General features: G+C 39.0%; 1 protein-coding gene across 1 annotated transcript in view; it reads right to left on the bottom strand.

Moving 5' to 3' along the window:
- SNX4 (sorting nexin 4) overlaps positions 1-24,680 on the bottom strand; it is a 30,920-nt gene extending 6,240 nt beyond the window's left edge. The window contains exons 1-8 of the mRNA XM_009996025.1: positions 24,565-24,680; positions 14,093-14,231; positions 13,865-14,014; positions 12,960-13,007; positions 9,055-9,110; positions 5,035-5,107; positions 3,441-3,502; positions 1,903-1,968 (exon numbers count right to left, since the gene is read on the bottom strand). Coding sequence (XP_009994327.1) covers positions 1,903-1,968; positions 3,441-3,502; positions 5,035-5,107; positions 9,055-9,110; positions 12,960-13,007; positions 13,865-14,014; positions 14,093-14,231; positions 24,565-24,680 — 710 coding nt within the window. The remainder of the gene's footprint in view (positions 1-1,902; positions 1,969-3,440; positions 3,503-5,034; positions 5,108-9,054; positions 9,111-12,959; positions 13,008-13,864; positions 14,015-14,092; positions 14,232-24,564) is intronic.
- Between the last annotated feature and the right edge of the window lie 798 nt (positions 24,681-25,478).

Below are 25,478 nucleotides of genomic sequence, written 5' to 3'. Positions count from 1 at the left end.
GGAATCATCAACTAAACCCCTGTTTAGTTCAGACTGCCACCACCCATAATGACAGTTTAGCTAATACAGAGAGAAAGGGTCGCTCATTAACAGCATAAAGGACAGAAGTTAAAGGTCTGGTATTTTTTTTTTTCATCTTTTAAATGGTAGAATTACAGCCATTCACTTGAGCTTTCTCAGCACATCCTGTTGTTCTGTATTGCTTCAGCAAGCCTCATCCTGCCATACAACACCTAGAGGTGCTTTGGGATGTCTTCTCCAAATATTAAGCTGTTTCAGATCATACTAAACAATAACAACTCAAAAGTTTAAACAAACAACTAGTAAAGACCAGAGCATATGGGGTAGATAGAGAATAATTAAATTAGCCCTGAAGTTTTAACATCTATATCAGGCAGCCTTCCTGAAGCACTTTCTGTTGCAATAAACTCCTGTATGATGTTATGGGAATGGTAACTGGACTGGCAAATTGAACTTTCAAGAGACCATGGATGTGATCCTTACTGGTAGGAGACCTCACGGGTCACTGAATGAGCTCCTGAATCTCACAGCTGCTGCTGCTTCTTACTTGATTGTCACTATTATTGTTGTGTGAGAGTGCCAGAGCAGAAGAGATGACAAACAATGAAAGCAACCTCAGACTTCATGCAGTGATTAAAGTTACCGAGAAACTCACTGCCATTACTGTGTTGGATCTTTAACCCTAACTGTGTTACAGACAGAAACATTAAACATCTCAGATGTGTGGAGAGGGTTTATGCCTCCTGACTGAGAATTTAGCTGGTTATGCATTTCAAGGTGTTTGACATCTAGTGTGGTGTGTCTGAACCACTGAAAACCAACCTGTCTCTCCTTAACTCCTCCATATTATACCTTGTTTCCACAGTCTCTTCAACTTCTGCATACTGTAGTAGGTGCTTAACATTATATTCCACCTCTACCAGTTTTCTCATGAAAGCAGGATGCATTCTGCATTTCTTTCTTCTCACCAGAACCCTCTGCCTACAAAATTCTGTAACTTTTTTGGGGTGCAAACCACCAAGTTAGCCAAAACATAGAAGTGTGAATACATTTTTCAGAGGGGTTCAAATTAATAAAAGATCTGATAAAACCAGAATTATTCTGAAGAAGCTGAAGGCAGGGTTCTACATGGCTTGTCAAACCCTTCCCTTTGACATGGCATATTGTATGAAAAGATGTAGAAAAGCTTTCAGCTCTTGCTGGAGTTGTTACTCACCTGTACTGTGCAATTATAGAGGAGGAATCAGTTTCCCTTACTACATGTGACTACCTGAAAAGCAGAACTCATGAGCCTAGAACACCACATCTGCAAGCATTGTGAAGTGCTAGACTCTTATTTTGAAGGCTGTGTTTTGCATCCCTGCCAACTGCCTCTAAAGATGCAAAGAGGGAAGAATCTCTACTTCATTACATCCAGTCAGTATTTGTTTCAAGAATCCACCAGCGTTTTGGTGCCGATTAATTAAATTTCTGAACTTTCTGTAATTAACTCCAAATCTGTGTACCATCTACTGCATGGTACAAAATACTACTATCAAAACCAAATGGAACTCATCAGGCCTGCAGCACATTACTCCACCAGTTTCTGGCATAGTAGCTTAAAAGAAAAACTGGAAGAATTCCAAACACTTCTACAATTTCAAAATAATAATTAAAAAAAGAAACCCCTCTGGTTCTCCTGAGACCTTTTGAGCTACTTAATACAGCACATGGATGCTCAAGTTGTGCCTTCATCCAAGTCACAGAAACACTGTACACCTAAAAACAATGCACCCCCATTTTCTCAGTGCACTGCTTGTATCTGCTTTGGGGTTGAGGCAAAAGAGGGAGAGTTCTACATCTGGCTTACATCAAACTATCAGATATTCAGTCAGTACTTACACATCCATGTGGTGGCCAGCACTCTGCAACCCATCCCCCATCTCCTTTTCTATTGCACTCCACTCACTGTAGGAAAAACAAATGAGAAACAACATCACACATGAAGGGTAAGGGAAGTTAATAAGCTGCATCCTGTATATAGTTTCTTTCCAGGTGACACCTGAATAGAAACTGCCTCAAAAATCCACTTGGCCAAACTGTTTTCTTCTTCTAAGCAGCAACACTGACCATGTGGCAAGGCTATCTACAGCACCCTGTGTAACAATTGTCCCTGCTACCTAAACTCACCCTCACAAATATACTTAGTTTGGGATTGGATTTGAGTAGACTGTTGTTTAAATACCTAAAACATTAATTAAATTATACTAGCACTTAAAATAAAGTGGTGGGGGGGATGGATGAGGGAACTTTCTAAAACAAAATTTGGTCTAACATGCTCATCAGATGAAACTAAGCTTTCCAGAACAGCAACACATCAGACAGAAAAGCCTCTCAATTCCAAAAACCCAACAGTGGGATTTGACATTTACAAACATTTTACTGCTTCTGAAAACCTTTGCTGTATGTTATTTTCTGTTCTCATAGTACAGTGCGGTTTAGTTCTAATACTTTAAAACATAATAAAAAAAAATAATTCAACTTACAACCATTTCTACCTAATCACATTAGGGAGATCATTTAGATAAAGAAGGAAACAGAGTTACAATAAAGATAGCAAAAGACTTATTCTGGACACTGGAGTATGTACACTGCAATTCTGTTTTCTCAGCTTTGTGAAACCTTATGAGATTTCTTAGTTACAAGAACTGAATCCACAACTCTTTTTACAAGAAAAAAGCAGGAGGTCCTTTACGTTTCACATAATTTATGTCTACTGGATCTAGTCTGTCCTTCATTCTTTCATAAACATTCCACTGTGCCAATGTTGACATTTGTTTGTCTTTATGTTATTACAGAACTACACCTAATTTCACTTTAAAACCCCCAATGAGAAAGACATCTGCAATCCATTAACCCAGAGAATTAAATTTAGCACTTGAACAGTGTGTAGAAGCAGGAGGTTTCCCTTAACCAGAAGTTTAGATTTTTAAATTCTCCAGTGAGATGGAAAACTTGAGCATGCATTCACTCATATAAATCAAAAAACGATTGGCAAATTCATTTTTAAAAGGTACTAACATTGGATATAGTTGTTGATTTTTAACCCTTAAAAGGACATAGAAGCTTTTCAGAGACAACTGCATTAAAATAGGTAGTAAGTTACTTTCTGAAGACAGACAATGCCAACACAACAAAAGCCTGAAAGGTCTGGAATACAAAACAAAAACCTGAAGTCTTCCACTAGAGACTAAGCTCAGCAGATCCAGAGATTGTTACATCCAGCACAGAAATCTCGCTAGTGCTGCAATATGAAGTTCTTTCAAGGCAGACATTTAAATGTTTCAAATATGCTTTTCAAAAGCGTAACAATAAAATCAACAAATTCTCTCTCTCCACATCTGTCTGTGCATATATTTACAAACTGGATGAACTCTTACCTGAATACTCTTCCATAGTTGCCATGGACCTTATAGACACCATATAACCGGTCTGCTACCCTCTGAAACATTTTAGAATCAGGTTTTGTTCATCAACATTTAGTGAAATTATTTTGTGAACATCCAAATACAAACTTGAAGAGCTAAAGTCTTCATGTTTTTACACAGGTAAACAAGATTAGGCCTAAATCTAATCTAAGCCACTACTGAAGAAATAATCAATAACATTAAGTAGCTGAAGACTGAAGTGACAATCAAGGCTACACTGCAAAGTTACATTTCCAGTATTTCTTTGGAAGAGCTCGTATACAGGATATGCCCATGGAGACCACAATACCTTCAGCTACCTTCAGGTTTTGATAACTAGATGTAAGGCATAGCCTCCTTTAACTGAATAATGTCAAATTTATACACACAGTTGCTTACTTAACATGAAGATGGCAAGACAGGAGTCCATCCTGTCATCAAGACTGTAGGGAATTTAGTAAGATTTTAAAAAGTGACTTGATTTTTCCATCCAACTCAGTGAAACGAAGGAAAGGAAATGAACTATTCATTGCAGAGCTTCTTGCTAAAGGTAGATACATCATTTCAGCTGTTTGGAGAGTCAGTACCTGCTGCAGCCAGAATTACAATGCTGGCAACAACCTCAGAAGAAAAGACCACATGTGCACCTTTAAGTGTGACTTGTAATCCCGATAATGCCCTTGTAATTGTGATGTACCAATGAGTGAGACCGCAGTTTGGTAAGAGCTACCATTGCTGGTCTGTAAAAGCAGTAAAAAAGAAATGTATGCAAATTGCCCAACAGATCTCATACACACACAGACCTGAGAAAAAGGCACTGTCAGTAGCACACCAGTGATTAATCCTCTCAAGAACTTCAGCTGGACAGGGCAATCAATTACAGTCCTCTCTGCCACACAGTTTCCATCAAAAATTAAATCCTTGTTAAACACACTAAAAAGCAGTATCATGCACCTCATTACTGGAATTGTAATTTCCTATTTCCTTTTTGTGACTTTAAAGAAAATAAAATCTTCAGTTCTCAACTCTTAAGAGTATCTAGATTCATGATATAATTGTTCTCATCATTGGAAAAAACATTATTCATTACAGATTAAAGAAGAAGCCAAAAAAAAAAAAAAAAAAGAAAAAGTGTGCTGGGAAGCACACACAATTCATACTACAAGCTCTGGGAAAGAAAAACTATATGCCTGACCAGAAATCTGTGTTTTGGGGCACTTTCCAGCCCAGACACCCAGCAAAAGCAACTTGTCTCCTGAGAGAAGCAGACATTTCAATCCACCTCCCTCTGATATGTGACCATCAGGGAAGAGGGCAGATTAGCAACATGCATGTGTTTGCTCCTCCAATGACTGCCAAATTCATCCACCACATTTAGAACTCTTTCTCCCCCACAAATCTGTACAAAGGCACACCCCCTTGCCCCCTTGCTGTCTTCTGCCCCACACTCTCTCAGGCAAAACGACCCTTATTGTAGAACACATATACCATTCTCTTGACTAAACAAGAAATACTGCCTTATAAATAAATCATACTATTTGTCACGACACACATGGGAAATACTTACAGCTCTGACGCGCAGAAGGTGTGATATGACAGACTGCAGTTCATCACTGTAGTGTTTTAGCTCAGTAAATCTCCTGGGAGCAGGAAACAGATAGTACATCATTAGCCATCACAGAAGGCAAGAGAAAGCCACAACACTACCACCAGCAGGAAGGAGCCCAGATTCTGTTGAGGTGGGATTAGCTGAAGACTCCTAAGAAAGTGACTGCAGAGTTTAATTTCCCTAAAGCGAACAACACTCACATAACTGCTGAGCTTTTTTTATGTAAATGATGAAGGTTCAGAACAATTTAAGAGAAAAATGTTCCTGAAATATAAGTAGCTAGCTGAAATTACTACATCATTGTGTTTTGTTTTGAATGGGATTTATAAAAGCAAGCATGAGTGAATAGGAAAGCTTCAAATAAGCACAAGGCCCAAATCTGCAGAAGCACTAATCCTTCTGAACAAAAATGTGTTCACACCTCTAACCTGACAAAGACACTGCTTTCAAGCTGCCATCTAGCCACTTTTGAGTCTAACCCTTCTGAAGTTCAAGGAAGCATTCCCAATTATCACAGTTCCTCTAAGGCTAAGCCATACAGTAATTGTTAATTGCTATATATGACACACTAGTGAGAACTGTACCTGCACAGGAGTCACACACAGCTAAAAGCCATCAAGTCACTGCATCTTAACAAGGTATCAGTCAGGTAACCCATCACAAGTGGTCATGTACATATGGTTAACCTGCCACTATTTGGGGAGAAGAGACATTTTATTCATCAACCCAGTTAAGCCTTAGTGGTAGTTCAAGCAGATACATTTAGCTCATGCTAATGACAAGACTTAATCAGTTGCCACAGCCTTTGTTAGTGACAGCTAACCAATTAAGCCCCAACAATAGCCACTTCTGTACATGTAAACCCTTCCTACTACACTCTAGTTAACTCATGACCTACTTTGATACACAAGAATGTATTTCATCCAGATAGGAAGCCAGAAACAGCTCTACCTAAATTACTAAACAATTATCTGAAAATAAACTACTATAATAAACAATGTAACTAGAATTAAGGAATGAGACACTAAGATTAGCTTTCCAGATTGATGTTCAAGAAATAAAACCTTCACCCCTCCTCCCACCACAGGCACACAGTCAGGCTTTGTATTTCAGAACATTTTGTACTCAAGAGGTCTTACTGACATGAGTCAGGTCACTTGCTTTGGGTGACCAAGTATGAAATTCCACATTTTTTCATTTAACATCTATTCTTCCCCTGCCAGGAAGTCTTCCCCCAAAATATTCTCCTCCTTACACTCAGGAAGCAGGAGCTTTATTACCATTTATAATATTTTTCATCTCCAAGGAGCATCTTTTATAAGATTGACACACACAGGGTTAAAGTACATAAAAAGATTTAAAAGCCAGCAGAGAAACTGTACGGGAAAAATAGTCATTGATCTACACAGTGGGGTTTAGAGAGAAATCTCTTCAGTTTACACTTTATAAAATATGCACCAGGGCTGAATGTCAGACAGCTGCAGACACATACAGTGAAGATATTTGAAATAATTGAACAAAAAACAAAAGATTAAAAAGCATTCCTTCAGCTCAGGAATACTCCTCTTTCCACCCCAGAAATTCAAAACGAGAATTTTTATTTATCCTGTTCTGTGGCAAGAAAACTTTTAGGAATGCCATAGTCCCCGAAGGCAAGAGTCAGGATCCTAAGAGGACTTTCAGTATATCCTGGACTCCAGCAGCAATACATCTTCTCCCATGCCAATTCCTCCCCTCATGAAAAAAAATCAAACATTTTTATTTTAAATCACCACTTCAGAACCAAGCTGTCTTCTTTTTATTGTCTCAGAAAAACATCAACCAAATCTTTTGCCCAGTCTTCTGTGAAGGTTGACAATTTTACAAATATAATCTTTCAGGAAAAAAACTGCTTTATAAGAGACTGGTGGTGTTGCAAACCAAAGGTTTATTTCTCAAGTATTTGCTGAAGTCCTACTCATTGCTCATGTAAAAAATTTATATAATTGTAAAGCAATAAACCGAACTTGGTGAGGAACACAAAGGGATGTTCACTTCCCTGTGCAACAGAAACATGAAATGACATAGTTTTGGCACTCAGTAACTGAAGCAAGCCCCATGCTTTTACCTTGGTTTTCCTGATTCTTTAACATTACCAACAGACTAGATATTTGATCTGGTAAGTAGAGCTTCAGACACAAAGTACAAATCAGGCCACATCTGTAGGAACACCACTAGGTTTCTGCTCAAAAATACATGTTATGGTAATGGCAAAGAAGAAAACTTCATTTACAGTAGACAGTATTTCAATATAAGTTATTCACTTGATGCATTTTGCTTGGCAGATCTACTTCCTATTTCAAGGGGGGAAGTACCATTTTCCTTTTTTGTGAAACAAGATGCTACAAGAACAGAACTGTTCACTAAAGAACAAGCCACTTGTCCACCTAACCAGACAAAAAAGAAACAAAAAAAAGAAGTTAGTTTGTAATTTTGGGGTTTATTTTTAATTCTGCCTTAAGAAAGGATTCAGGGTTTTTCTGAAATAAACTTTTCACCAAGAAAGCTAATGTTTTTACTACAGCTCAGCAGGGAACAGAGGATGAGTGCCACGAGGCCAAATTAGAGAGGTCTGCAGTAGATACAAATTTACCTCTGAGTATCAGCATACCTTGTTTTTATTACCATATAATCCCATCATTAAAGACACTAACTACTTCCCACAGGAGGCACTTCAGTTTCCAATCTACATTTGAACTCCTAGAATACTGGTATTAGGTCTTCTCTCACTTTTTACCAAACCACTTCACACAAAAGCTTTGCTTTCAGAAATATGATGTTACCTCAAAAAAAACCCAGTATATTTCTCATCTCAGGCTTAACCAGTCTTGCCCACCTATGACTGTAGGCAAAGTACTGGCAAAGCTTCCCTGACATGAAAGCAGGAAAAGCTAACTCCAACAAGCCACAGATAAGGATGAAGGGTGAAACATTTAAACAAGAGGCCAATCTCACCTCTAGCTATTGGTAGAATTGCTGTATTTTGGTCTCATTCATGAACATTATGTGTCACATTAAGCCCTAGCTGAAAGCTTCCTGGTTACCACAGAAGGCTGCAAAAGCAAACACACAAAAAAAGGAGGGGCTGCACCAAATCACAGGTAAGTCTATAAAGAGGTTCAGAAAGGTATGTACCCTCTGATGTCCCTAATACAATATCCTTGGGTGCAAGGGAAGCACAAAGGGAGCAGACAGGAGAAAGCAGTCATGCACATGAGCTCTCCCTACAAAGCACCTCCACCACTGCACTTTCTGCGGGTTCTCTATTGCTTTGCAAATGTCAAACAGCAACAGCTCTTGACCCTATGGCTCCACACTGATGTTTCCAACTACTGCAGAAGTAGAAACTCTTGTTTTACCCTTCTCATATCACCTAGGGCACGATGAACCTCACACTACACACCCTTACACTTCTGAACACTTTCTTGATCCAGTAGATTGCTCTACTGCCTGTCCCAGAGCTTCCTAAACTGCAACAGAGCTAAGATGACCTTGGGACTTCCAAAAGTATCTGTGAAAATTGGCAGCTTGAAGAGAGCTATGAACTGCAGCAGCAGCAGAACTGCATACTGACAGATTTTTGAAAAGACCTACTATCAATCTGTATTCCTTTCATGCTTGCAAAGGTTTCTTTACAAACAAATATTAAGAGGTTCTTTTTTGGAGTATTTTTTGGTGTCCCTTCCTTTTAATCTAGCTAAAACAAAAGAGTCATTTTGCACAGTGATGGCATTTTTCCAAATGTTTCATGCTCCTAGAAACAGTATTTACCAAACCTTTTCACACTGCCTCCTTACTGGGCTTCTGTTAAGATTTGAAGTGCAGGATGATGATTTTTCTGTTCTGAATTTATTCTAAGGATATAAAATATTCTGTCATGAGAAGCTTGAGTTGTAACCGAAAAAGGGAAAGGGAAGAAGGAAAGATGTGGAATCTTACTTGTCTGGATTTTTCACTCTGAATGTTGCATTAAGAGCTTTTAATCTGGAATCTGCCTGAAAAAAAGGGGGGGAAAAAAGCTTTGTTAATTTAATGCAATTAGATTCCAGTGACAAAAAAATCTTAGCCTTCTGGCAGTACCATTAGATAAAAATCCTACCTTCCTGCCATATTTAACTCTTCAAGCATTTAACAATTTGACACTAGCTATCCTGCATGTCAGATTTTTCAATTGAAAAGTTAAAAATCTAAGCTATTTTTGTAAACTAGGATGTAAACAGTATCCACTAAAATTAAGATGGTATAATTCAAATCCCACAAAAATAGTCCCTTCATAAAATGTTACACAAATCACAGAGTTAAGATACACAACCCTGCATTCTTTTTAGATGAAGCAATTAGGTAACATAAGACCATATGGACAAACTATTTTATATTTTTCAGACCAAATAAAACCAGTGCTAGAGTAACCTCTATATGCTCTTTATTACTAGAACAGTTCCCCAGTGAAATCAAAATCTTATATATGGTGTTTTCTTATTTTATGACTTGCTTTACAGAAAATATGTAATTTGTATATCAGAATTGAGCCATTTTCAATGCAATGTTCTTTCCTGTAACATAGCATGTATAAATCTCAAAAAAATTAAGTTCAATGCCTAATTAAAAAGGTAATTGGCTACTTGACTTTTTGAGATGTTGGTTTACCAATGACTGCAATGACAGTAGTAGGGGACTTCTCTAAGGAGGTGGGGGTCTTTTCAGTTGAATGGTTCACTGAACTGTGCAATGGGTATTTACTCTTAATAAGACACTAACAAAGGGGAGATATCCCAGTCTTGTCCACAGAGGTCCCACATCACCACAACTTTTCACTTCTGTAGGGCATCTTACATAAAGCTCCCTCCAGTATCATCTATAGTGCACGAAAACTCCAGCTTCCGGAAAACAGCTGTAGTTTGCTTTTGATCAAAACATCCCTCTTTTCAGTGAAAGAAAAATAAACATACAACTTGTGAGGTGCACAGATTTCTTATAGTGTACTCTTTTAGCTAATACACTGTGCCACCACTTCTAGCAGTAAGTCCCTTCAGCTGTATTTGTTAGTGCTGGTATCTGACACAGGAATATTGTATGCACTGTTACAGCCAACTTGGAGCTTGACTAGCTTTTTTTAATTTGACAGTGAAGGGAATACAGTGTTTTCCCAAACCAAGAACTGAGTCCCTTCTTTAGGGCCCTTGCAATCAATTCTGCAGGTGAGACAGCCACAGTTTGAGACTGTTTCACCTACCACTGCATTTGGGCCCACAAAAGATACCCATATTTGAGTATCATTCCAAGTTCCTTTCACCTGGAATCACCTCTGCATCTGAAGGACATTTAGGAGAGCATCCAAGCTGAGGGAAAACAGCTTGCTTCTTGCAACAAGGATAAGAGCTACTGATGGAAATCTTGGCCAACTTCAGCTGTCCTTCCAGTTACCCAAACCACCAATAAAAAACAATCCACAGAGAAACCTGCACCACTAAGGCTGACTGACACTGGAAGAATAGAAGTTCATTGTCACTGCTACACACAGCACTCCTCTAAGATTATCTTGCAAAGGGAAGACAAAGGCAGCATGGGGAAGCACATCCAAGATAGCCCACAGAAAACAAAATACTGCAGTAACTCCAAATTCCAGCCTTTATGTTTATTCAGAGTGCCCCATAATCTTGTATGGCCTTGAACCTCCACTGCTATAGCCTGACTAGTCATTACACATGCCATCTAGATCTCAGGTCATTCAGATGCATTTACGTGTGCTCCTCACATGTTCTCTCACAGTACAAACAGCACCAAGGTACACTGACACTAAATCAGAATCTTCCCCTTTCAGTAGCTGCTTCACAAGAGCCTGTATTTATGTCCAAACAGCAAGCACCAAAATCAAGAGTTTGTAGGGACAGTGCACATTCAACAGGTTTACCATTGAAAAGGATCACTTCCTACGTTACAGTTACAGAGCAAGTTTTTGCCTTTTGTTACAGACACATCTAGTGCTCTGAAGGAAGAGTTCAGTAAGAATATGAGCACTATCAGGCTGAAACCAAGGTCTTGCCAATGCTCAATCATCTAAGTCAGGTTATTTCCTTCTTGCCATTAGCAGCACAGTAACCCCCACACCACTTTTGAGCATTCACACCACATAGTTAGAAAAACATCTGTCCTGTCTTAAGACTTAAATGCATCAGCATTTCAGAGATGAACTCGCCAACAAATGAGGTACCATTGAGTTTTCAGACAGTTAATTCCACTGATGATCCTATAATCATTTCAGTAAACTAATGAGAGAAAGGAATTTTCTCCTTCCTAAAGGAAGGCGTAAAATCCCAAGCGACAAATCCCTTAAAGAATAAAATTAAGTGCTGGTGGTGGGAGGAAGGAAAGGCATGATTTCATGATACACTTGGCAGAGTAAACAAAGTCTCCAACATCAACATTCAACTATAACATGTGACACTGCATTAATGCCTAACTTAAAGTTTAGTTAGCCTGGTTCAACCCCTTTGGGACAAAAGACACATCCTGCTTTAATGCAGCAGCAGCATGTAAGCCAGTGGTCTGATTCTAGTTTAAGACATGTCATGAATAGAGGTTTGTCCTCCAGTGTAGTACTAAATAACCTCCAATTTTGAGAGCTTTATATTTACAATACTGAATAAAGGAAAAATGCTTTTTCCCAGGCTTTTGCAAAAAGTCATTTTTCTTTCCTAATGAAACAGGTACTGAAAAAGGGAAACTTTACACACAATCAAACCTAGAAGGAAAACAGGACTTGCTTCTCTCTCATTTCACCTACAGTATGGTTGCAGGTAGGCAAATGCTCTCAGCATTCTGATATGAGTTTTCTTTCAAACTCTCATCACTGTGCGCACCCCTGAACATATCCTGCCAGTATAAACTGAACTCCTGTGTGTGTAAACTGAAACAAAGAGGTGCTGACCAGGAAACCACAGCTCAAAAGATTTACATATTTTGCATTAGGAATACAAGCAATACACAAGCACTATCATGATGGAAAAAAAATATTGTAAACTGCAGTTATCAAGATTGTCAGTTTCAAAGCCCCTTGAACACTGAGGATACAAGTACCACTGATCTCCTTTAGCTCTCACTATTCAGAGTAATTCTTCGAAATCCACCTAGTTTTCAGTTGCCATTTCACGAGTTGATCACGTTACCATGAAACAAAAGCTGAGTATCTGTTTCCATATAGCAACTTTTCCAGACACAGCCCACCAATCTACCAGCTTCTCACAGATTCTTGTACTGTACAGACACATCACCTTTGATCATTTATTCCTGCAAGCCTACCACCCACTTACCCAGCCATGAACTCACTAATGCAATGGGGAATAGTACTAATTCAATACACATTCAGTTAAGGAATACAAAATCCATCTGTCTTAGTCCCCTTCGGTAACTTACCCTTGTAGAGACATCCTACAACTCAGACTTCTTTGCTTGCCTTTTCTTGGTTTTGACACCTTGCACCTCTTACCAGGGTAAATCTGACACCCATCTTTAAAATGATGCTAAACTAAACCAACAATACGCAAAAGCACTGCTATAGGCTCAAGTTCCTTAGTTTTAAGACTTGTAAGGATTGTAATTCGACTTTACTAGCAGAATTTACCAGGTTAAGCATCAAACATAGGCATATATTAACAAGCTTCATCTTAACAGTTTAAGTCTTACCTACAGCATGCTGAGAACACTGTTTTTTGTAGTTAAAAGTATACATAAAGCAATGCCTTTAACTCATTCTAGCAGCAAACAGCCTTTCAAAAACAGCCTAAAAATGTTTGATGGAGTATGTGTGTCACAGCAGTCATGAGACAAACAATTACATTAATTACCTTTAACTGAAATCCAGTCTCATTCACCATTTCTTTCCACCCACCTTCCTAAAAATACAGGAAAAGAATGCTCAGTTAGAGTGATTTAAGAGTAACACAGCTTCTGCAAGTCTCTATATCAATCCTGATATCAGAAGGGCTTCTCCAAGAAGCCTGGACTCTGCATACAGACAACACATAGATGACAACTGCCCATGGAGCACGTGCAGTCACCTCACTCCTGCACAACAGTTTGTTGTTCACTGCTTTCAGTCCCCACACACTGGTTTATCTACACACTGTACTGTGCTGGGTAAACATATCTACTAAGCCCACTATCTGGGAATCTCTCATCAAAGCTCAAAAAAAGAAACATATCCAACACCTCAAATCGAAAACTGCAGAATGCAATGCTTCAGGTGACAGCTGCATCACACCTTTTGCAATAACATACTCTACTGGTTTTGGAGCACAACACACATGAATGGATCATGATTCAAACTGTCAACCTAAAGAAACCATGGATATCCAATGAGGGAGCTGGAAGCCAGTACTGTCTCTGCAGCCAGCAGTACAGCATGCTAACTATTTCAGCTTTAGCCCCAGGGAAGCATTCCCAACCAACACACATTATGTTCCCAATATGTTGTTCCAAAGTGGTGTAAATTCTCTCTTAGGAGCCTCACAACTAGACTGGAAAAAAGTCATATGGCACATCACAAGAACAATTGTACAACAGCAGTGGGCTGTTGCGCAGCTTTTAGTTATGAGGTAAGTCTTTTCCACCTCAAGTTTATTCACATTGTCTATCCTTCTACACACAGAACAAGCTATGGGTCAGCTGGAGGGAAGAAGACCAAAAGGACACCATCTTAAATAAACAATCACTGAAGAATATATTTAGAAAGCCCATCACTTTACTATACCTGTGTTAAAAATGAATAAAAGATTTTGTCTTGGCAAAGAACAGGATGTGAAGCCACACGTAACAGGAAGTTTTCCAAACCAATTCTTCTTCTTTCCACAAAATCTGGATCCATATTATCTGCTGACAGCTTATGCCAAACAAAGTCAGCCTATTTTAAACAGAAGAGTGTTATTAGTAAATAAACAACAAATAAATACAAAGCACGCTGCTGCCTCAGCTTCCTTACCCTTTTTTCTGGCAAAGGTGGAACAACAATATGTGGATAGGTCACTGATAAATAATTCCTCAACAACTCAAATTCACTGTAACGTCGCCACAGGGACTCCACTGGGGCACATTGTCCCTCACTCTGGGACTCAACAGCTCTGAAAGACAGAACAGCCAATTTGAGATTTAGTAAGCAATCACCTTCCTTCACACCATCAGCACAATTACAGCAAAAAAAGTTACCCAGTAATGATTACTGCATTACCTGCCCATAATCTAAAATAACTACAATTCATTTCACATGTACATACTTCATTTAACAATACTTATAATTTGTGCCTGACAGTACTCCCATTTTTTTAAGAACAGATGAAAAATTAACACATTTTCATCACACCACAAATAGGTAGGTCACAGTCAAGTAAACAGTCACACAAGTGTCTTAGTTCTCATCCCTACAGAATTAGACATATTTCTCTTAGAACAGTGTTAGGCTCTAAATCAGCATGATTTCATGAGCAGCTGGAGGATACTGAGTATTCCAAGAAGGAACCCACTATTCAATAGGAAACCTTTCACTTCAGAGGAGAAAAATTATCTCACCTGCAACAGCTAGAATAGTTAAAAAAATAGAACTTGAAAAATATTAAGAAAATTTAAAGGATATTTTTAGAAAAATGTAGCATATTTCAAAGCACTTCCAATTTTTATTGTTCAAAGTGGTATCTTTTTCTATTTAAGGACAAAAGACATGTAGTCTAACAAACTAGCTAGAGTTATAGAACTGGTACATCTGAAAAATCTGGTGAAAACTTAAAGCCTGTGTCACCTAGCAATGTATTAAGGGATTTTATGTTACTATAAAAGGAGAAATCATGGGATATTATAGGATTGAAAGGTGATATAAAAATTTGAAAAACCCTCATTCTTCATACAAGACATTTAAAGCAACAAAAATACTCTGCAATACCATAAATAAGCATCAGGTCAGTAACAATTGCTGGTAGTTAGCATATGTCAGAAAAAAACACAGAAAGGATTCAGAAAAGGCACTTAGCAGAAAACAGTGATTTCTAACCCCACCTTAGATCTTATATTAAGTGACTAGTTGGCATACAAAGCACTGCCATAAACCTTCATGAAACAGTACTACATTATGAGATTATCACAGGATAGTTGAGGTTGGAAGGCACCTCTGCATATCTGCAGCCCAACTCCCTTGCTCATGGCAGGTTGCTCAGAGCCACATACAGTGGGGTTTTGAGTATCTCCAAGGTCAGAGACCACTACCACACTGGGCAATCCATTCCCATGTTTGGCCAATCTCACAGTAAAGTGGTTTTCTTATGTTTAAATGGCATTTCCTATATTTGAATTGATGGCAAATGCCTCTTGTCCTTGCTCTGTGCATCACAGAGTCTGACTCCACCTTCTTTACCTTCCAGGTACCAATACACATCACTAAAATCCCTTGAGCTGTCTCTTTCAGACGCTGAACAACCCAATCTCCCTCAGCCCAGCCCTGCATGTCAGATGCTCCAAGCCCAGAACCACCTTCCTGGCCCTTCACTGGACTTGCTTCAGTATGTCCACATCCTTCTTGGGCACAGCAAATTTTATTTATATATAGATATAAACCAAAATATGGTAGCAAGTAGATTAGGGTACTATATTGTATCTTCCAGCAGAATTCAGGCTCTGCAGTTCTTGAATTCATAAGAACTTTCTGGAGTAGCTTTAAAACAACAGCTAAATTGCACAGAAAATATTGGGGTTTTTTTAAGCTATTCTTAACCTACAAGGTTGGATTTCTAATGACCTTACTGAAAGACAAACAATCCCACTCCAGAAGGGCCCTCGTTATTTGACATTCTTAAACAAAACTCAGGTAGCCTTTGTCCATTTCTGTACTCTCATTAGAGAAACTGCCTTGCTATATCCTCTTGTTTAAAATAAAAAGCATTGTTACATCTTGAAGTAATCTAATACAGAATTGTGAAAATAAATAATTAAATGAGTAAGGCAAAACACTTTCTGAATATCTATCCTTGCCTTGTGGAAATGACATTTATTTCAGCTGACTGAATTTTTAGGAAAAAAAAATTCACAAGGAAGAAAAAAGGATGTATTCATAAGCATTCAACACAAACCACCACAGATTAAAACTGTTTGAGACTGACAAGAAAAAAAAGGGTGAGCACACTGACAGCCACTAAATCACGCTGCCAACATCCCACAGAATTCTTCCCTATTAGAGTACTTCAATTTAATGAAGTTGCAACTGCAGCCACAGTTCTGAAGAGGGTATAAGCTCAGCTTAGTGCTGGGCTGACAGGCTGTGCAGCATTCCTTCCTACACAATTTAAACATTTCAATAACACTTCAGCTAAAAGCAGGTCTCTAGTGATTGTACTGTTGCTGAGTTGGAGCTAAATTTAAATAGATAAAGAATTAAGCTACAATGACCCAGAAGATTAGCTTTTTAGTTGAAAGCTGAAGCCACAAATTTCAGTTTCCTAGAGGAGAAACTCCCAGGAGGGTTTGGTAAACAATCTGGCCCCTCAAGACACTCACATAAAAGTACTTCAGAATTAGGGATCTCTTCAGTCTCCAGTTTCAGCAGCTATCAACCAGTTGCACTGACCTACCCCATGGGTTTCAAGAGCACTACTTCTGCGTGGGTTATTATCAACCCTCAGGCAAGACTGCCACCACCAATATATCACAGGATTATGTAGAGCCTCTCTGAAAACATCCTGCCCAAGCAAACAAGAATAGGGAGATGAGAAAAACGCAGGCCAGGACTGCCCTGAGAACCCAGCCACATCCCAGAAGGACCCATCTGTGGTGCAGATACAGATGCTGCTGGATCAGCAGGGGTTCACCAGAGACTCGCTCAGGGCTAGGCAGACACCCTGCACAGAGTGTAGCAGATTGCAGCCACCCTTCCTCTAAAGGCAGGAAGATTACACATTCAGGTCTGGAACAAGCAGTTCTTAGTAACATAATGGATGTTCTATCAGACAAGAAAGTAGAAGAAGAAAAAATCCCTGCAGGATGCATCTGATCCATGGCTATTAAATCTCCCTGTCAGTCCTATGCATAACTATTTTCTGGCTTCAAGAAATGCAGCCAAGGGACTGGCACAGGACTTGTGTTTAACTTGCTCTTCTTTCCAGTGTTGATTTTCTGGAATAGGAGAGTTTCATTATTAATCTTTTTTTAAATTTAACTGAAGTTTGTGACAGACTGCATCACCTCGTAACCAGGCAGGCAAGGTGTGCACACACTACTGACAGTTTATGGCAAACTAACACATTTCCTACATATGGGAGAGTGACAGAGGCTGAGGAAGTTACCAAAGCTAAACTGCAAGAAGAACAGTTCACTTTATTTTTTAAATATCATTCTTATTTTTCTTGTCAATATGAACGCCTGAGGAAAAGTACTGCTAGCCACAATTATTTTTCATCTCCACTTAACTTACTCTGTGGGCTTACACTGCCATGGGCAACTTCAGATAAAAAGTTTTCTATCTCCTGAATACAAAATACTTAGAAAAGTTCATTTTGTTGTTTCATTTCAACACAGCATGTACTTAAGTGTTGTCTTCTGCCTCTAACCCAATAAATTGCCAGTGCAATGCAAGCCTTATCATATATGTATATATCACTTTCTGAATAACCTATAACATCAACGAGGTCAGCACAGGGAAGAATTAAATGCAGTTTATTTTTCAAGAAGTTTCTGATCCAGACATTCCTACTCTGTTTTCAAGTGTGCCTCTGTAAAAATACAACTTCACAAGATGTCTGAAAAGAACTATCCTGAATTTTGGGGCTATGCATTTGTAAGTGACCTCAATATAACACTCTTATATCAAATACAACTACAGTAACACATACATTAGTAGCATAAAGTTAGCTGATCTGCCTTAACTCATTCTGCTCTGGCTCACTATACCTCCTCAAACTCATTTTTGCCAAGTCAGCTTTATTGTGTAAAAGCTGATCTGTATTTTTATTAGAACTCCCAATTCCTGCAGTCAAGAGATTAATGTTACTTAATGTTTCGATACTTTTAACAACACAAGTGTGAGAAAAGAACTAAAGAATAATGCTCTGCTACAAAATGAGAGGAGGAAAAGAAATTAAATAAGGAAGAATGGCTTTAGAAATTTAAAAGTGACTTCATAGATTTGAGTCTATTTGGGGAACTGCATATACTCTGCTTCCGTAGTACGGATTATGGGCTAGAACATTTCATGTTCCTATCCTGCCAATATTGAAGGACGGCAAACACACCACTTGGATCATCATATTTTTAACCACTGTAGCAGTCCATTTATCATTTGTAAGAGTTCAGGTCAACACACCATCAGTAAGCTGGCATTGTAAGAGATCACAGTCTTCTGACAAGAGAATGTTCCAGTGTAAATTACATTCTTAATGCTTCATGACTGTTTTGCAGAGTTAGCTATAAACTAGAAGCAGCAAAGACTGCATGGAGCCTTAACTGTGAAAAAAAAATGTTCAACATGCCTGCTATATCAGCTTTGTATTTGTCAGAATTAACAAGAACACATCAGTTATTTTAAAGACCTGAAAAGTACAGTACTCAGAGTAGTAACATCTCAGTCCACACACACACAAGTATCAAGCAGAAAATGAAATAGGAACCAACATTTTTAAAGTCATCTAGGAGTGCAGCACTTCAGCAGGGAAGGACCACAGCTGTATAGAGAAGCTTATACCTACATCAGAACCACTACTACTCCCCACAAAGAAAGACACCCTGTTTAACGCCCACAAGGGGCCTCAAGGACTCGAGGAGGAAGGGAGCAGACTGCCAGACCAGATCACACCACTCACCACATCTTCCCTGCCCACACTGAAGAAACTAAGGAAGTTTGCTAGATCTAAAGCCCACTGTCAATCTATTCTGACAAAGCAGATCTGTGGACACCAGGCTAGGTTTCCTTAAGTCTAAGTTAATCAAGCTTTACAATCCATATGAGGGACACACAAGCCTCACATTACACCCAGAAAAAAAAAAAAAAAAAGGTTAAATTACTACCAAAATTTAACTAAAGGTTAAATGACTACTAGGTCAAACCTGCCTATGTAGTTGTTGGGTTTTTTTTAATAAACAGCATATGATACAACCTCCTCAACAGTCTGTGTTAAGCAGTCTGACATTATTTCTCTTCTCAGATCACACTTACTTCCTTTATTCCAACACACACTTATTCTCACTGCCTTGTATGTGTGAATGCTGCCTATTTTGCTTGTAGTCGTTGCTTTTATCTAACACAGCTCTTGTTTTGGGTGAAAAGCAGTTAAGAGAAACCAGGTAAAGCAGGTGTGACAGCAAAACAGGTAGACAGACACTTGCCCAGAGAAATGCCTGGATGTTCTTCTTGCCCAACATCCCATTGCAAAAGGTGCACTCTAGCAGTTGTGCCTCAGCAAGATTCTGTCACTATGCTGCCATTTCTCTGCAGGACGGACATCCCAGCTGCCTCTGCCACTAGCAGCACAAACTCAAGTTATATGGGTTTTTTCAACAGACTGTGAAACATCAGTTTAATGACTTTTGGCGACCAGAGTGGGAAGATAGCATTTCTGGAGGGCAGATGAGTAAAGTCCAACAAAGAAGCAATGCTTTTTAAGTTAACTATTCGAATAAATTTAAGACACATTTTGAAATTATTAATACTAGTTTAAGATCTCTCCCTTCTACCTGGACTTTGATAAAGTAAAAGCAGCCAGATTCTGTTCTCTAGAGAGCAAAGCTGTGGTGGGAAAGTGCTGTACAGCTCTCAACTACAAGCCTGTGTCCACACCATTGCCTTTTAAACAAGGTATTAAGTGTTTCAAACTGCATGGATGGATTTGGGTCAGGCAAGTGAGATGAGAGAAATAATGTTTTTTAATCACACCCAAAATGTCTCCACCTGGTTACATATGAGACCATAAAAACATCACCAATTACAAGAGCATTTCTCCCCAGGAACCCCGTTACAGAAAGGAAGTAGAAATCCACAAAGGTACCCATTACTCTTAATACCTTCATTACCATCTAATTTTTTAGACCACATTATGAACTCCACCATTAAATGCAAGTACTGCAGACCAGTTTCAATTAAGATTATAATCACTTGTTGACATTCAGTCAAACTTCTCAATTTTTTTGGTTTTAAAAACTCAATATAATACTTGTATAGTCTTCAGGCAGGAACACCATATGTTTCCCCTCAAAGTACAGTTTTAACAATGCATGTTATTCATTGACTGAACCAACCTGCCTGAAAAAAAAAGACAAAATTGAAACCTTCAGCTTTTACGTTCGTAACTGATGTTATCATAAGTGATTAGAAGATTACATTACTCCAAATGTCACATTCATTTGCCTTAATTCAAAGTGCCAATATGAAAACTTTAGTCCATCTAATTAACCTCTTCCCATTTCCCATTTAAAACTAATTATCTTTAATGAGCCATTAAACAACTCTGAACGCAACAAAAAGAGGAATGGCTGTAAAATAGTAAATCAGATGAGAAGGAAATATATCAGTTTATTTCCTTGTAAAAGCAATCACCTCTTCAATTGCAGAAGCAGTAACTTTGCTTTCAGCCTTTGACCTTCCTGTGTACGGAGAAGTGACACTTCCCCTCCCCTACAGCAGACAAGGTTCACTCTCTACGTAGAGGAACACTGTTTTGGAGGGCTGGGCAACTTTTTCCATTAGCTATTTAGAAATGGTCTTTGTATTCAGGGCCCTCAACAGATAAAAAAACCAATAATTACAGATTAACAACATACTTGGTAAAACACCAAAAGTTACCTGGCAAGCTGTATGACAGAGAGACAGTTCTCTTGTCAGAAAATTTTCAGTCAGGCGAGTTTTAAATTATTTATTTTTTTAACACTGTCACCTAACCAGTTGGTGAACTAAAATGATTCATATTATCAATTAAGTAAAAATCAGCAGTAAAGTAAGTTTTTAGTTCCTTCATTGTCTTTCATCTCCTGACTCTCCCTTTTTTAAAGTTCATGCTGAATCCAGACTTTTTTCCTTTTCTCCCAATACCTTCTTCAGAGGGAGCAGACAAGTCTTCCTGACTCTCAATGACCAAAATTTGCATGTTGTTGTTTTATCAAAAGACAGGATACCTCGGCAGGCACTCAGTCTGTGCCTCTCCCCAGGAAACACACGCCTGGGCTCTTCGCCTAACCCAACCTGGGGCACAAGACTTTGGGCAAGGAACTCAAAACAAACACAACAAAGGAAAACCTCCTGAAGTCCCATGGTGCAGCATTGCTACCACTGAACTGTGTGACCTGGCTGGCTACTGTTTTCCAAGCTCATTTCTCTTGCAGTAGCTTTCTTTGAAGTCCTTCTTCTTTGGATGGGCAATCCAAGGTCTTAAGGGAGAAGCAGGTATCACTCATGTCACAATTTAACTAATGGAAAACTTTCCAAATACTGAAAGCAGAGATAAGATTAGTAACTTTCCCAGACACACTGGGAGAGTAAAAAGCAAATAGAGTAAGCCACCCAGCCAAACTACTTCAAAAGGAGATCAAGACTAGCAGGGGCTGGAAACCAGGGATCCTTCTATTAAGTACCCACTTATCAGACTGCAAAAAAGTTGTTACCTTTTCCTAAAGCCACATTTAAAAAAAACAAATCACACTCATCACCATACTGAGTGACCAGGAAGACCAAGTTAGAGATTTGAAAGTCAACAGGGCTAGAAGTTAACTAAATGGAAGTCCTACCACTACAGAAGAAATGGTTTACTTTGAAGGAGAACAAGGAAAAAAGGTGTCTCTGAATATATTAAAAGTCAATCAACACAGAGCACTTAAGAGGTGCATTCTCCTTTCTGTCATGGAAAACAACAGGTACCAGACCAGGAGTAAAAATCTGGGTTTTACACTATCACAGTCCTTGCAGCTTCATGCAGACTGGTATAAGACACAGCTGCCGAAATGTCTAAAAAGCAAGCAAATCTCAATTTAAGTGAGGTCCTGGATATTTGCCATTTCCCTTAAAGAAGGCAAATGATATGCTGAGCACCTACATCTCAAGAAGGAATATCTAGTTATGCATCTTAATTATAAGAACTTGTATTTGCCTTAATGCCATTTCCCACAAAGAGGTGGAAGTGTTCATCTGTTCTCACAGGGAGAATATAAAAACTAAGTTATTTTTAAATAACTGTATAGTTTAACGGAAGCTGTGAAACACACTGACTTCAAAACTAATTCCACAGAAATAGCTTGCCACAAAAATCTACTTAGCTAATGCAGAAAGGCATAAACCAAGAATAAAGGAGATGCTTTCAGGAAGCACAGCCCTTGGAATTTGCTGAGGCTCTGCAATCTCCAGCAGCAGAGTTTGTTTTGTCTCAAAGAAAGAGATCTACCTGGACAAATAATATCACTTTAAAAAATATATAAACAAAATTCACATGAAAGTGTGAAAATGGTAACAAATCTTTCCATTTTGAGAAGAAAGAGGGAGCAACACCATCACCTGCATTTTGAAAACAGTTTCTTCAGCACTAGTGAAACTAACATGTTAAAAGTTTAGGGACTCAGCTCCTGTTCTGTAACAAATAAAGTGGCTGTAATTGCATCCATCTCATGTCTCTTATTCACCCAGATGCATGCAATTCCTCAATTCAAACTGAAATTAAATCCTAGTTAGCAGTAACTGCAGAACCCCAGCTCACATAAATGTAATGCAACTATTATTAAGTGGTCTTCCTTTTATATTACTATAAACTGAGTTGTATTCTTCAGCTACAAAATATCCTATTACCCACAGACAAATTGCTGTGAAGCCCACCTACAGCTACAGGCTCAACAGGAAGCACATTTAATAGCCAGCAATTATATTTATGCAAGAAATTTTGCCTTCTCAGCAAAAGGAATAAAGAACCTATTTTATTAGGGATGCAACAAACCCACACTTTCAATAGTTCCGTGACAAACATGTAATTGGTCTTGGTATTTGCTGACCACAGAATAAAATAAATCTCAATGAAAGAAAGCAACCTGTGCAGCAAAATACAGCTTTGCCACTATGAAAGAACCACCAGGAGAGACCAGCAAGACTGAGTCTAAAGTAATGTAAGGTTGACTGAGAAAGGAGATGCAGTCAGCATGTTCTGGGGCTGCATAAAGATGCCCCCAGAGTATATTTCACATCACAGTTAGACACCAATGATTCCGTTTTTCTTCTTTTTTCCTTCAGAAATACCGTGAAAAGAAAAATTACAATACTTAAATGATGTGGTCTTGAATATCAATATACTGTAAAAGTACATTTTCAACATCTGTGCAAGTGCCAAAGAGCCCCAATATTTGAAAAATATAATGTATGTCTACTTTGGATTTTATTCTTCAAGTTTAGCAAAAATAGACTAAATGTATCCCAGTAGGTCTGCAGCCAGTGTGACAGGTTTGTCCCTTCACCAGTTAAACAAGCTAAGAAGCCTTTTACCGAGTAAGTAGAAGACTTATGTGAATAGTATAACAATTTGAGCTCTCCAGAGCCTTCATAAAATGCAACTGCTTTGTTTCAGGCTTTATCTGTACAGCAGATCATTCCCAGGACAAGGCCCAGAGGTTAAAACTGTTAACATAAAAAAGAGAGAGACAAAACTCCTAATAAAGTCTAATTTTGAAATCCCTACTTCAGCTGAGTAACATGATCCTACATAATGGGAGTCATCTGTGACTGCTTGGGAAGTAAGGGTAAGTTAGAAGAGAGCTTTATTCACTACTCAAAATTGCAAGTTGTCTTCGTGGTACCAAGCATGTTTACCATACTTGTATCAATAATCTTGTTAACACACCAAGATTGAAAGCAGTAAGTTCTCCAGTGAAACTTCAAGCTAGTATGAAGAAAGGAAAGAGAGTCCTGGTTTCAGTTAATTAAACCTAACCCTTAAAGCATCTACAACGAGCATGGGGCGATCAGATCAAGCAAAGTACTTCAAATATTAGTGGAGAAGTAAATTTTGACCACATCACACAAGTCACAAGACTTCTTTATTTTCTTGTGATCTCAAACAAGCCTGACCATTACTTTAGACTGCAATGCACAACTTCTTTCACATACAAGCTGCACACATAACCTCATATATAAGGATATAAATTTATCCAACCCATGTCTAAGAAATAACCGAGCAGTTGTTGACACCATATTAAAGCAGCTTCTTTCAAGAACATGTTTTTCCACCTAGCTCCAAATGAAGAACTTCAGGACACAGCTACACAACACCAAAATGGAGATTAGATGCCAAGTTTTCATGGGAAGAGATCCTCCAACGTAGCTTGATAACCACATAACAAATCACAAACCAGCTCAACCCTCTCATCAATTGTACCTGAACATTTTTAGGCACAGAAGGAGGGAGACTCCGTTTGGAACAGCACAACCACACACTCTAAGAGTGAGCTCTCATCACCCACCTTGTCTCAATGAGGTAAGCAGTGTATGTTTCTTGCATGTTCATGGCAGTCTTCCCAGTCCGTTTTTCAGCTTCCGAAACAGTGATTTCCATTTTTTTTGCCAAACAGTCTTCCATCTTTTTAGAGAAGGAAAATAGAGATCCATGTAACATTAGCCACACAAGGCAAAAGCTCCTAACCATGCCTCCCTTCCTCTTGCACCACATTCATTCCAATAAGACAGGTCTCTGTAGGATAAAGGTCTTGGCAGGGCTTCTTTTTATACCTATGTTCTGTATCACATTTGCAAACAAAACCAGAAAACCTGCTTTGGGGGAAAAGTACAAATACACCATTTCCGATATCCAAACCTATAATCAGCCAGAAAGATACAGAAAGGACAAACATTTTTCCTTACAGGTAACAAATTAAGCTTTTTTTTCAAAGCAAACAAACCAACCCCTGTACTTCCTACCCAAACACTTCCCAACTACCGGCGAATTCCTCCTCAGGACACCTGGGACACACAGAACCACCTCCCCCCCTTTGACAGGAAACCGAATACATCCGGCCCGAGACGTTTTTCTTTTAATCTCTCCGAGGAGGATCGTTCTCTTTGACACATGGGCGGGCAGGAGTCAGCCAGGGCCACACGCCCGCCCTAGAAAGGCAGAGCTCTAGGAACCCCCGTCTACACGCAGCGGGGAGGGGGATTCACTCGTGAAACTGGGGGACACAACGAATGGCGAAGAATAATCGTCTAGCAGAGGGGATTAAGACAGCACACAAAAAGCCCTCCAACAGCGGCCAGAGAAGCACCGACGGGAGGAGAACCCCAGCGCTGGGCAGGACGGGCTGCAGAGCTCCGAGCTATCCCGGCCAGGGGCTGCGGGCAGGCAAGAGAGAAGCCTGGTCCCACCTGTAGCCCGTTCCCG

This window comes from Chaetura pelagica, unplaced genomic scaffold, assembly GCF_000747805.2.
Source record: "Chaetura pelagica isolate M959 unplaced genomic scaffold, ChaPel_1.0 scaffold3, whole genome shotgun sequence".
Classification (NCBI taxonomy): Eukaryota; Metazoa; Chordata; class Aves; order Apodiformes; family Apodidae; genus Chaetura; species Chaetura pelagica.
The sequence above is the reverse complement of the archived record's forward strand: the minus strand, read 5'-3'. Positions and strand labels throughout refer to the sequence as shown.